The following is a 13,354-nucleotide window of genomic DNA, read 5'->3' as shown; positions in this document are numbered from 1 at the left end:
TCAGGGCATTTAGTTTGTGACGGGTGCTACGTTCAGGGTTACACTGAGATAACTAATTTGTCTCACACGCTTGGCCACATTGATAGACCTTCTTACTTTAGACTGGGATTATCCAATTGTTATTTTCATTCCTGTCTCTATTGAATATTAAAACATGCCTTTAGGACTTTTTTGGAAATAGAAATTCTGCAGATAAACCAGTATCCCCAGTGAATATTCCATGGGACACCAGCTCAGTGAGACATAATGAGGTCACCCAGGAACAGTTATTCCTGGGGCCAGAAAGGTCTGGAAAACCCTACAGACTCTACTCCTCTTAGAGAAACACAAAGCATTTTCAAGGTACCTCAAAGTACTGCAGTAAAAGAAATCCTTCTTTCTCTTCAACTCCGCGTTTCCCACATCTAGTTGACCCCGAAGTCTTCCCCTGCCCCACAATGGTGGAACTCGTGAAACCAGTTTTTTTTTTGGGGGGGATACCAGTTTGGGCACCCCGGGAATAGTGAGCAATCTGTTTGAGCAGTCAAAGGCACATGTCATGGAAAGCAGTAGAATGAAGCCACATCAGCTGCTTTGGCCACTGGCATGTTGAGGTTGGATTCCTGAGTGGCCAGACCCCCCCACCGGGAGAAGGGGAGTTTTCCACCCTGAACGAGTGATGCGTGTCTGGGGACAAGGGGCTGGGGAGCCGGAGCGCCCCCTCTCTTGAGCCATCTGGGGTGGCCCTGGGACTCTGGACAGAGGGGTGAGTTAACTGCAAATCCAGACATGGGCCTTTTTTCTGAATGTCAGGGAGGGTGGAAACATCAACCACAGATCAGGGAGCAGTTGTATGACTCACTGGGAGCTATTTTGCATCCCATTTCTGTCACTTCCTCTGCCCATGACCTTGGAGCAGTTATCTAGACTCTATGAGCTGAAAGGAAGCTCTCTTACTGGCAAAAAGTGGTTAATGAAACCAACCTCACGCAGTCCAACGAGGCAATGGATGAAGGTTGGAGGGCCCCACTGCCAATGGCAAGGGCTGTCTTTACCGATTCGATGCTCTGGGTCAGCAAGTGGGGGGTCAAATCTTTGGCTCTGACCCTGACCCCCAAAGGAGCCATGACATTTGCACATTTCCGTCAGAGCCATGGTGCAAATAACTTCCTAGTTTGGATACAAATTCGGCAACCGAATGCGATTCTGTGTACTCAGCCTGCCCCCAAACACTGCTTCGCTGGAATAAAGAGGGACCGGCAGCCATGATCCATAATCATAAAAGCACAAGAAGTGAGAGTAAATAGTGACTCTCCTGGACAAGCTAACTTGGCTGTTATTTATAAGCTCCTGGGCCACCTTGTTATTGCCAAGAAAATCTGCTCTACCTTACTGCTGCTGTTCTGTCTGGCCTCTCAATCTGTACTTGCTGAAAAAAAAAACTTATTGTTATGCTAAAATCACAATGGGCCTCTCCTAACTCAGCGCTAAATAACACCGATAAAACCATGAAGATGGAGCTTTGGCATTAGAAGCTCTTTTCTTGCAGACTTTAACAAGATTCAGTGCCTTCCTTCTCACAAAGCGCTTCTCAGCATCACACGCGCACAGAAGATACAAATAGGAGAAAACGTTCCGGCGAAACGGCACCCCCTCTCCCACAAAGCAGTGTTTCCATTTTGCAAACTGGAAGCCAGCCCCGGGCTGCAGGTGGTGCATGGGATTAACCCCGATCGGCGACCATGGTCGCGACCTGCAGGGGCGCTGGGGCCGCAGACGCTTACCTCTTTCTTGGTGAACTTTGGGGGGTGATCGTTCTTGTCATCGATCATGATGGTGGCTGTGGCCGTGCCTGTTAATCCGACATCCAGTCCGGCCATGTCTTGAGCCTCGATGATCAATTCATACTTGGGGTTTTCCAGAGTCTATAGAGGAAAAGCACAGACAAGATGGCGTAAGGTTTGGGCTGCCCCGTGTCCTTCCTCGGCCTCCCCCTTACATCCACAGATCTCACCCATTTGTATAACCATACCTTTGGAATCTCTCTAATACAAGACAGTCCCGATTCACAGACTGGACATGGTCGTGGGGGTGGAACCTATTTTCTGTCCTTATCTAAAGGGACGTTTGATATATTCCGCACTGTTTCATTTCTGGGCTTTGGGTATGCAATGCATGTTTGATGTTTACACCTGTGTATTTAATTTCGTCGTGGCCTCATCCAGCTGATCTGGAAAGGAGGCTAAGTTTGATGAGGGGATTCGGGCTAAGACGGAGGCCCTCGGAACTCAGAGTGACTGAACAACCTGATAGCCAGGCACTGGGTACTGGGTTTTGTACTTAATCTTTCCAGCAAGTGTGTTAAGGCGCATTTAAGGTTCCCATTTTACAGGTGAAAAAAAATCCCAACTGAGTTGAGTAGAGTCACTTGCACCGCCTTTCTTTTGTGTCATTTGTAGCCATTTTTGTCTTTCACGCTCTGTTAAGTTTGGAAAATGCATTTTAATCCATGATCTGATAAATGCAACACAAGCAATATTGTACCATGGCCTCCCTGAATGCACATAAGCTTTCATTGGAATATTGGACGGCTTTCCTGCTGCCATGTTTAAACAGAACAGCTAACCAAGTGGCCCTGACCCCAAGATGAGGGGGGCAGTGGTTGGGAAACGCCAGTCCCTGCCTTTAAATTGCCTCTGGGATGGATTTGCTTGCCTGGGTCAAGAGCACCCCATTCTTCTGGTAAGGCAGCACCCCACATTTCCTCAGCGGACCTACCCATCACTTCTTCTTTGCCCATGTGGTTGGGGTTGGGTTGCCTTTCCCCACCGCCCACCTTGCCAAATTTTTGGATGAGCCCCGACTGGAACTAGCAACCAAGCATATGCCATCCCAAGGGCACACGGTGACTCGTCCGAGCTCAGGACCTGTGTTTGACATTTGGGAGACAGAAGCTCTGTGTCTCTGTGGTAATGAGTCTGGAAGCTTTTAGCCTGGGAGCTAGACGAGCTACCTCAGGACCACAGCTGGGTGGGGTGGGGAAGTCCATCTGAGAAAAAAGCCAAGCTACTGACAGAACCAGACTTGAACCCTGGAAGAAAAGAAATGTTTCCCAGTGATTGTATTAGATCACTTCATCGTGGCAGGCCCGGAGCCAGTCTTGCCTGTGGACTTTTTAGCTAATTACGGCATTAATTTTCCTTATTTGCTTAAACCATTTTGGAGTGTTTGCTTAATTACTCACAGAGTTCAAGTTGCATCAGCGTCAATAACAAAAACAAAAGGTCCTGCCAGGCATCAATAGTCCTGTCGGTACAATGGCTGCAAAGGCAATTGCTTATACGAACTAAGAATTAAGAAACACCGTGGGAAGCAAAAACCAAAAACACAGCAGGGATCTAGAATTTCCTTCTAAAGCCAGAAGTTTACAATGTGTATTTTAATAACTCAATGCTAGCTGTCCCCAAAACTTTCCAGTATTTTTAAAAGGCGCTGGCTCCCTAGGGCATCTTTAATTGGTTGTTTCTTAACTAAGAGCCTCTGAGCTACTAACTTAAGGAGTAGGAGTTCTGTTGTATGGTTTGGAAAGCTCAAAATTCTTAGATTTGAGAGAACGAGTGGGGTGCTAATACACTCCTTGGACAGGATTATTCACAATGTTCCCCTCCGCCCACCCATCTTTAATGAAATAAGGTTGACATATAACATTGTGTAAGTTTGAGGTATACGTATGATGATTTGATACATGTGTATATTGTGAAATGAGCTCCAGGAGACTGGAAGTCCTCACAGTTCTCTAACTGCTGAGTGCACACAGACTTTGACACCAAATCCACATCGAGGGGATTCTGGTTGTGCCCAGATCAGTTCTGTCTCCACTCCAGCTGGAAGCTGGAAAATCGTCAGCTTCATGTAAGTGACTTATCATCACCCACAAGTTGGACTGGGCTTACTATTTGCCGTAAGTTCTGCAGCTTGGACCATATGAAGCCAATCAATTGGCCCATTTTCAAAATCTTTCCTGAGCGTCTCTGGGCAAACAGTAGCCACTCGCCGGGTCTAATTACTTGTATAACATTTTTACTTTTCTAATAAAATGTTGCATGATTTTGGAAGCACTGTGCCATAAAAATAAGAAATTTGAGTATTTTTGAATATTGAAGAGATTGTGGCAAACTTAGTCCTTTTCCCCACATAATATCACTTCCCAGTATCATTCCTTGACATCATTTTAAGGGTTGCATAAAATATAATGATATGCATAATATATAACTTACTTCATCATCTTCTATCATTAGGACTTTAGGTTATTTCTAGTCTGTAAGCATTTCTGACAATTTCAAATTACACTGCAACGAATGCCTTTGCTAAAAATATTTTTTTCAGTTTTATTTATTTATTTTGAGAGAGAGAGAGAGAACATGAACAGGGGTGGGGCAGAGAGAGGGAGAGAGAGAATCCCAAGAAGGCTCTGCACTGTCAAAACAGAGCCCGATGCTGGGCTCAAACTCACGAACTGTGAGATCATGACCTGAGCCAAACTCAAGAGCTGGACACTTAACCGACTGAGCCACCCAAGTGCCCCTGCAACGAACATCTTTATTCAAGAAGCTTTTGATATATTTTGACTATTTTTTTTGAATGATAGATTCCAAGAAGTAGAATCATTGAGTCAGAGTATAAACATTTTAAGGCTCTTCATAGTTAACCCTTAAACGATGCATAGGTTAGGGGTGCTGAACCCTCATGCTGCTGAAAATCTACGTATAACTTTGGACTCCCCGGAAGTGAACTGCTAAGAGCCTCCTGTTGACCGCAAGCCTTAATGATAACATAATAAGTTAACGCAGGTTTTGTACGTTAGATACATATTATACACTGTATTCTTTTTTTTTTTTTAATTTTTTTTTTAACGCTTATTTATTTTTGGGACAGAGAGAGACAGAGCATGAACAGGGGAGGGGCAGAGAGAGAGGAAGACACAGAATCAGAAGCAGGCTCCAGGCTCTGAGCCATCAGCCCAGAGCCTGACGCGGGGCTCGAACCCACGGACCGCGAGATCGTGACCTGAGCCGAAGTCAGACGCTTAACCGACTGAGCCACCCAGGCGCCCCTATACACTGTATTCTTACAAGAAAGCCAGCTAGACAAAAGAAAATCATAAGGAAGAGAAAACGCATGTATAGAATTGTATTATACTGAATGAGAGAAATCCACATATTGTCCACACAGTACAGACCGGTTTTGTTCACGGGTCACCTGTATTCGTAATTCACTGCTGCTTGCCTAGAAGATCTAATCAATTTTCCTATCAGTGCCACCAAAACATGTATGATCCCGGGCATGGTTTGTCCCTAAACGACAGCTGATTTTGCTGCTTGAAGCAAAGTGGGGGCCGAGCGTGGTTCTGTGATGGCTCCTATCTAACAGGGCTGTGAATTCCTCACAGCATTGCCCGGCCCCAACATACAGCGTGGGTTACTATGGACACGCACAACAATGGTAGAGGCTACGTGCTGCTTTGGCTTCCCAGTGTCCATTTCCTCTTACCCTCGGACCTATGCTAGGATTCCTCTTGGGGGCGTCCCCCCCTTCCTCACTCTCCGCACAGGTGGAGTTCAGGTAGGGCTGACTCTAGCCGTGAACGAGGGATGGTCGCGTGGCTCGGGCCTGGACAATCGGGGGGTCTCCCGCTCCCATGATCTTGTGATGCGCGCATAACCCAAGTTAGGCCACTTAGGATTGAAACGCAATTGTAGCACCTACTTCCTTTAGCGCTCTTAGGTAAAAGAAGTCCTCTTTCTGTTTCCTGGGAGGGGGTGGGACATAGATCTGTTGCAACCACACAGAGGAAGTCAGCCCGAGGGAGAAGATACCACAGAGCTGAGAAACCACAGAGATGGAGTTTCTTCAGCCTTACTCGAGTCATTTAATAATCATCCTTGAAACCAGAATTTTCCCCTCATATTTTGTGAGTTCTATGAGCTAATAAATTTCTCCTTTCCCTAAGACGTCTAAATTAAATGTTCCATGAGTAGCAACAAGGGAGTTTTGACTAATACTGCAACTAACACTGTGATCAATTATCTGGTTATTTGCGAGAAAGTGTGAGAGCTATTGCATCATGCTAGGGGATCACAATAGGCTGTTCACAACAGCACTGCAATCATTTCTTGAATACATTATTTTTCCTTTTAACATTTTTCCCTCCACAGAAACTTTTTTTTTTTTTGACCAGAGACAGTTATTCTAATTTTTTCCTTCATTAGTCTTTGTGTCCATTTAACTGGAAGTTATTAAACATCTAGTCTAAATATCGTGCTGGGGAGGGGTGCCTGGGTGACTCAGTTGGTTGAGCGTCCGACTTCGGCTCAGGTCATGATCTCATGGTTTGTGAGTCTGAGCCCTGCGTGGGGCTCTGTGCTGACGGCTCGGAGCCTGGAGCCTGCTTCGGATTCTGTGTCTCCCTCTCTCTCTCTGCCCCTCCCCCATTCATGCTCTGTGTCTCTCTGTCTCAAAAATAAATAAACATTAAAAAAATTTTAAATATTGTGCTGGGGATACAGAGATGGGAAAATAGAGTTCCTTTCTTCAAGGAGCTGAGAGAAGTTCAGGGTCAAGGGCAGGCATACTTCTAGAGAAGTTCAAGGTCAAGGGCAGGCATAGTTCTAGAGAAGTTCAGGGTCAAGGGCAGGCATATTCTGTAGAACTGCGAGAAAATGGAGTCAAGGCTGAGCACAGACGTGTACAAATTCTCATGACAGTTCAAAGGGACGGACACACTGGCTTTAACTCTCTTGTAATCTAACAAATTTTATAAATGATGGAAAAAAAGTGAACCAGCCAATTCCTGTCTCCTGAAGTAAATAAAAGTTTATGACTGCAATGAGAAATAGATTGACCAACCCAGTAGGAAATCAATTAGACAATTAAGGAGATAAATTGCAAGGCTCGGGATGTGATGTTCCCAAAGTCTCAATTTTCTGGCAAACTCAAGGCTACTTTTAAAACGTGTTTTTATTTTTGGAGGAATATCCAGTTACTGGAAGGAAACTGGAAATAATACAGTCGTTTCTGGAGTGGAAAGTGAGGGCTCTCCTCCACCCCTCTCCAACCCCCCCGCCGAGAGGTGACTGTCATTACTGGTCTGTGGTCTCCTTCCTTTCCCCCCACATCACACACATGCATGCGTGTGGGCACACACGCACTTTATGTTCACACGTATTTTTTTTAAATTTTTTAACATTTATTCATTTTTGAGAGAGAGAGGCAGGGTGTGAGCAGGGGAGGGGCAGAAAGAGAGGGAGACACAGAATCCGAAGCAGGCTCAGGTTCTGAGCCGTCAGCACAGAGCCCGACGTGGGGCTCGAACCCACGAAATGCAAGATCATGACCTGAGCTGAAGTCGGTTGCTCAACCGACAGAGCCACCCAGGCACCCCTATATGCACCCATATTTAAACAAATGATTCCAACGACACAGCTGTGCAAGCTGTCATGCCCTATCACTCCCACCCTTAGTGATTATTGATCTGTCTATTCTTGTTATATAACCCTTCCTTACGGGATGGTCACCCATCCAGTTGTTTCCAAGTTTTCTTTTTAAAAAAAAATTTTAAGTTTATTTATTTCTTTTGAGAGAGAGAGAGAGTGAGCACAAGTCGGGGGCGGGGGGGAAGGCAAGAGAGAGCGGGAGAGGAAATCCCAAGCAGGCTCCACACTGTCAGCACAGAGCCCGATGCAGGGCTTGAACTCACAAACCATGAGATCGTGTCCTGATCTGAAGTCAGACGCTTAACCAACTGAGTCCCCCAAGTGCTGCCCCCCCCCCCCAATTTTCTTCTTTAAAAGCAACTCTTAAGATAACAAGTCTACTGGGCTATCAGTATTTGGGGATGTGTTTTTTTTTTCTGTGATAAACATTACTGTTTTTGCAAATGACAACATTAACAATAACGAAGCAACTCCTTTGAAAGCGGAAAGACTGAGAAGATAGTGGCACCTGAATCCCTTGGCTCTTACACAAATAGTATCCACTCAGCTCTGACGTCCCTCCCACGCCAGCTGAGCCTTCTCCAGGAAGCCTTCCATAAATCCCTAGCTCCTGTGGTAACTCTTAAGTGAAATACACGTACGTGCGCTCATTTCTGTACTTCTCGGCCATCACTTGCCCTTGCTCCTCTGCTGGAAAAGACTCCTAAGCAGCCCACAGCTGCCCCATTCTCCAGGAAGGACGGCTGATGCAGAGAAATAGGTCCCCATGGCCGCGTGTCAATGTTTGCCTCCTTCACTTTCCTCTCTCCACGTTACTCCCAGGCTCAGGAGAAGGATTTTGCCTTCTTGAATGTCTTGGGAGGACCCTTCCACCATGGTACTTCACCCTGCCTCTGGGGGACCTTCAGCGGTCCAGCTGTTCCCTCTCTTGGTGGGTGAACTGAACACGGGGGAGGGAAGCCTCACTGTCCTCTCAAGACCAAGCTGCTGTCTCTCAGGACAAGGATCTTACCTGATGCTTGTGTTTATGTCTCCCGGCTCTTTTAGGGCTCACTGGGGACACCAGTGTGGTCAACTCCAGTAGAAAGAGACTTCCAGGGGGCACCTGGGTAGCCCAGTCATTTAAGCATCCAATTCTAGGTTTCATCTCAGGTCACAATCTCATGGTCCGTGAGTCTGAGCCCCTCATCAGGCTCTGCGCTGACAGCATGGAACCTGCTTGGGATTCTCTCCCCACCCCACCCCCCACCCCCCACCCTCTCTGCCTCTCCTCTGTTCATGCTTTCTCTCTCTCTCAAACAAATAAATTTAAGAAGAAAGAAAGAAAGAAAGAAAGAAAGAAAGAAAGAAAGAAAGAGCGAGCCTTTCAGCCTGAGTTAGGCTGAAGGTGCTGCTCTACCCGGAAGGACAGGAGCTGCACTGCTGAGATCTGGGATCGTACAGCCTTCTGGCTCTGACTTTTCCCTTGATTCTGGAACACACTCCAGGGTTTGCTCAGGAGAAGTCTTTTCGACCCCATAGCCAGCCAGCATCAGTTTCGGTGGCCTGCACCCAAAGGGACCTGTGGTAAGCCAGTGCTGCTGGTTCACCAAATCCTAGTTCTTTTGATTCCAGGGCGTCCAGCTAGATGAACTAGGGGGACTGATCCTGGCCAATGGAACACGGGCAGAAGTGACCCTGGTGCGGCCCCCAAACCTCCCATGTAATCCTCCACGTTTTCCGTTTCCCAGAAAGGAAGAGGCCTGGATCTCCAAAAACAAAGCACTGTTTAGCTTTTCTAGTTTCTATTTATTTATGTTTTAAGAGACAGTGCGCACATATGCAAGTGGGGGAGGGGCAGAGATAGAGGGAGGGAGAGAATACCAAGCAGAGCCCGATGTGGGGCTCAAGCTCACGAACTGGGAGATCATGACCTGAGCCAAAGTCTGAGGCTCAACGGACTCAGCCACCCAGGCTCCCCAAGCATTCTTTAGCTTTAAGGGAAGTTCACAGAGGAGCTTAGCCTACCCTGACTAATATGAAGGCTATGTTTCCTGTTTGGTTTTATTCTGAATGGCCATTTACTATCTCCCTAAGTGGATGACAAAGTTTTCAAGGGCAAGGGCCATGCTTTTGACCCCACCACCTAGCTAGGACGCAGCAAACAAGGTGGGCGATTTACTTTCATTATTGTTAATGATGATATATTACTGTTGCCCTGAACTAAATTATATCTCAAAGGTCTGAGCATATCGGTGGCATTTCCAAACCAGAGTCATTTATTCTCGGGCAATGGCTTATACTTTGGGGAGCGCTAGCTCAAGGAGATAGGATTTTATTTTGACCAAGAAATGCACTGTGTCAAAACCGGGAACATTAAATTGGCTTCTCTGATTTTATTTTCAGCTATTTGATCTGTACGACATATCTAAGAGAGTCAGGCTGCTCTCTTGGTTTGCATTCTGCAGTCCTGCACTTGTTATCTTCCCCTGGATGTCAACTAGCTACCAGTGAATAGATATTCCCAAGAACAAAAGGACGATGGTATGTCTACAAGAAAAAAAACCTTGGGCGTATCTCCACAGACACAGGCCAGGTTCACGCATCACGCTATTTTAAAAACCAAACATTTCATTTCGGAAAAAACAAGAATCAAGCCATGTCATTAAATATGGCACACAATCAATCACCAGACCTTTGATGTTTTATGGCGACATTCATACGACTATGCATTTAACGGAACATTTATCGCTAATAACGAGCATAATGGTAGCTGTGGGGGAAATCAACAGATAAAAGATACATGGGAAAAGGTTTTGCCATTAACCCACACGGCACCCTGTCATTCTCCTGCATTGTCTTGAACACATCCCCACATTTCTCTTTATACTCTGGCCCAACTGGATTTCTTCCCGTGGCATCCCGCTTTCTCTCAATGTTGACATTTCTACCTCTCTTGCTTTTTCTTTCACTTTTATTGACTTGATGTAATGGGTAGGTAGTACGAGTCTCAAAAATCTTTCCCTTCGTCGGATGCTTGATGCCCTTGCAAAACTTTTGGTCTTTGAGCTTGAATGTGGAGCTCGACTCCATCGATACCATGACTTTCTTGCAGTAGTGCAGTCTGAACTTCTTCTGAAGGAGGTGGAATCCAATCCACAGATCAGGGAAACCCAGAATCTTTGACAAAAGATATAGAGCACTTTCGTGCATGGCCCAACTGTGCCAAGAGCTCGCTCGCAGCTCACTCATGGTCATGGTCCAGGGAAAGCTTTGGACAAAAGCCACGAGCTGGCGAGTGGATGTGGCGCCACAGTGCCCCTCGCGGTCGGGCCGCCATCTTGGGAGTTTCCACCACTTTCCACTCTCATTCCTGCTCACTGGCCGCTGCTCACCCTTCACTGCACTGAAACGCCAAGAAGGCAGGGACCTGACTGCCAAGCACTTAGGAATTGACTGCACCAGTTAGTAGCTGAGCAATCCGGTCGAATGTCTTAATTTGCTTTTGCTCAGTTTCCTCACCTGTAAAATGGGGAGAATGATACCACTTCCAGACTGTTAACATACAGTGCCAAGCACAGAGGCTGGCATAAAGTGCTCACCAGATGGCTGCCGTTACCATGCAGTAGAATCTTCTGGAGAGTCTTTTAAAGGGATGGCAAGAAACGGAGTGTGGCCTCCGGGAATAGTCAAAAAGTACTGGATGCTGCTGAGAACCACTGCACAAGCCTGGAAACGGATCCTTCCCAGTCACACCTTCTTATGGTGCTGCAGATTCGGGGCAAATGTGCGGACTGCAGCTTTGTGAGAGCCCCCCAGGTAGAGGACACAGCTGAGACATGTCCAGACTCCCGAGCACAGACATCATGAGATAATAAATGTCTGTGATTGGAAGTCATTATGTTTTGGGGTAATTTGTTATGCGACGATAAATAACGAATCCAGTTTTCCCCCAGGACTTAATCACAGTCTGTCATATTCTTGTTTATTGATTGTTTGTTTATTGGCTGTCTTAACTCTGCCCGTTTGAGCTCCAGGAGGTCAGGGACCCTGTCTTGTTGAGAGCTTTATCTCCCAGGTCCTAATTCAGTGCCTGGCACATCAGAGTTACACAATAATTAGTCAGTTATGGATATGTTTTACCAAAATAATGAATTACGCAGAGTGGTATGTCTGTAATGCTTAGCAACAGGTTCTCCTGATTTGTAATGTTGTTCAACTTTGGTGGCTTAAATACTCCTCCTGTGGCTGATTTCTAGCTACCGACATGATGTGGTTGATCGCACAGATGGAAAGTGATCCCCCTTACCCTTGGTTTTGATTTTTGTGGTTTCTGTTACCCGTGGTCAACCTTGGTCTGGAATCGAATGCTTCTCCTTCTGACATGGTGTCAGAAGGCCAACAGCAGCCTGACGTCACATCAGATGCCTCTGTTATTCACTTCACTACAGCCCATCATGTGGGCATTTTATCATCTCAGGTCACCACAAGGAGAGCGGTGGTCACAATAAGATATTTTGGGGTAGAGGGAGCACATTCACATGACTTCCAGTGTATTTATTGTTTTAATGGTTCTGTTTTATTATTGTTGTTGATCTCTTCCTGTGCCTAATTTACAGGTTAAACTTTATCACAGGTATGGACAGGAAAGCACATAATCTACGTAGGATTTAGTACCATCTGTGGCTTGAGGCGTCCACTAGGAGACTTGGAACATCTCCCAGCAGGTAAGGAGAGACTACTGTGGACACAATCGGTTATTTTGAGCCAGTGAGAGCAGGCTCTAGCTTATCAATGGGCTACAGGAGTCAAGGAGATCTTCAAGCAGTCTTTTTCAATAAATCCCTTAGTTGTCTAACATTGGGGCACTTGGGTGGCTCAGGTGGTTAAGCGTCTGACTTCAGCTCAGGTCATGATCTCACGGTTCGTGGGTTCGAGCCCCACGTCAGGCTCTGTGCTGACAGCTCGGAGCCTGGAGCCTGCTTCGGATTCTGTGTCTCCCTCTCTCTCTGCCCCTCCCCTGTTCATGCTCTGTCTCTTACTGTCTCTCTCTCTCTCTCTCAAAAACAAGTTGAAATAAATTTTAAAAAGATCTTCAAAAAAATACCTTTGTTGTCTAACATGGAAGTTATTGTTAACGAGAAATATTAACATGAGATTAACAGCAAAGATATAATGTGATTCATTTATTTATTTATTCATCGACTTGTCCCAAGCTGAGCATTGCAAGACTCCTAACAATATGGCACCTGATCAGGGACCACACATTCTTCTCCAGGTTAGCTGCACCTGGCACCTGGTCTATAAATATTGCAAACAGATTGGTGAAAACATTATCTGAAGCAGAATGAGTTGCTGTCTGTCTGGAGTTTGATTTATCCACTCTGGCCACATAACACGGGGGAAAAGCAGTCCATAAATCCAACAGGAACCACATACATTTCCTCGTAAATTGTGCCTTCTTCCCACCGCAGACGCTGAGTGCCTTTCTTCTATCTTCCCACAGAGAGCGCGAGTCCATTTGACTTGTGCTCGTCCTTAGGCCTCCGTTCACCTTGCTCCTCGCTGCTAATGCGAACATTCATGTTCTTGGCTGTCACCTGCTGTGTTTTTATTCCCGGCTGGGGTCTTCTGGGTAAGGAGAAGGCCGAGCCCATTTCCCCAGATTTACTGGCTGCCGACAAAGCTGGCAGGGTGGGGAAGCAACAAGGGAAATAAACACTGCCTCTTAGAAATATGTAGTTGGAATGACGTAAGTGATAGATTTCAGGTGGAGGGACACCAAAATCAAATAAAACATATCCAGGAGCGGTGCATGTTTTCCGACGTTACTGATGAGTTACAGTAAATAAACCGCCAACAGCACTCATTGCATACTTGGAAAAATCACCCTCTTTAGACCC

General features: G+C 46.1%; 1 protein-coding gene across 4 annotated transcripts in view; it reads right to left on the bottom strand.

Annotated features, from left to right (window-relative positions):
* CDH13 (cadherin 13) overlaps positions 1-13,354 on the bottom strand; it is a 1,039,621-nt gene that overhangs the window by 146,929 nt on the left and 879,338 nt on the right. For all 4 annotated transcript variants that reach the window (XM_049622721.1, XM_049622720.1, XM_049622722.1 and 1 more), the window contains one exon: positions 1,764-1,904. In XM_049622721.1, coding sequence (XP_049478678.1) covers positions 1,764-1,904 — 141 coding nt within the window. The remainder of the gene's footprint in view (positions 1-1,763; positions 1,905-13,354) is intronic.

The sequence above is a fragment of the Panthera uncia genome, assembly GCF_023721935.1.
Source record: "Panthera uncia isolate 11264 chromosome E2 unlocalized genomic scaffold, Puncia_PCG_1.0 HiC_scaffold_20, whole genome shotgun sequence".
In the NCBI taxonomy this organism is placed as follows: Eukaryota; Metazoa; Chordata; class Mammalia; order Carnivora; family Felidae; genus Panthera; species Panthera uncia.
Note: the sequence above shows the minus strand (reverse complement) of the source record. Positions and strands in the feature narration are given on the sequence as shown.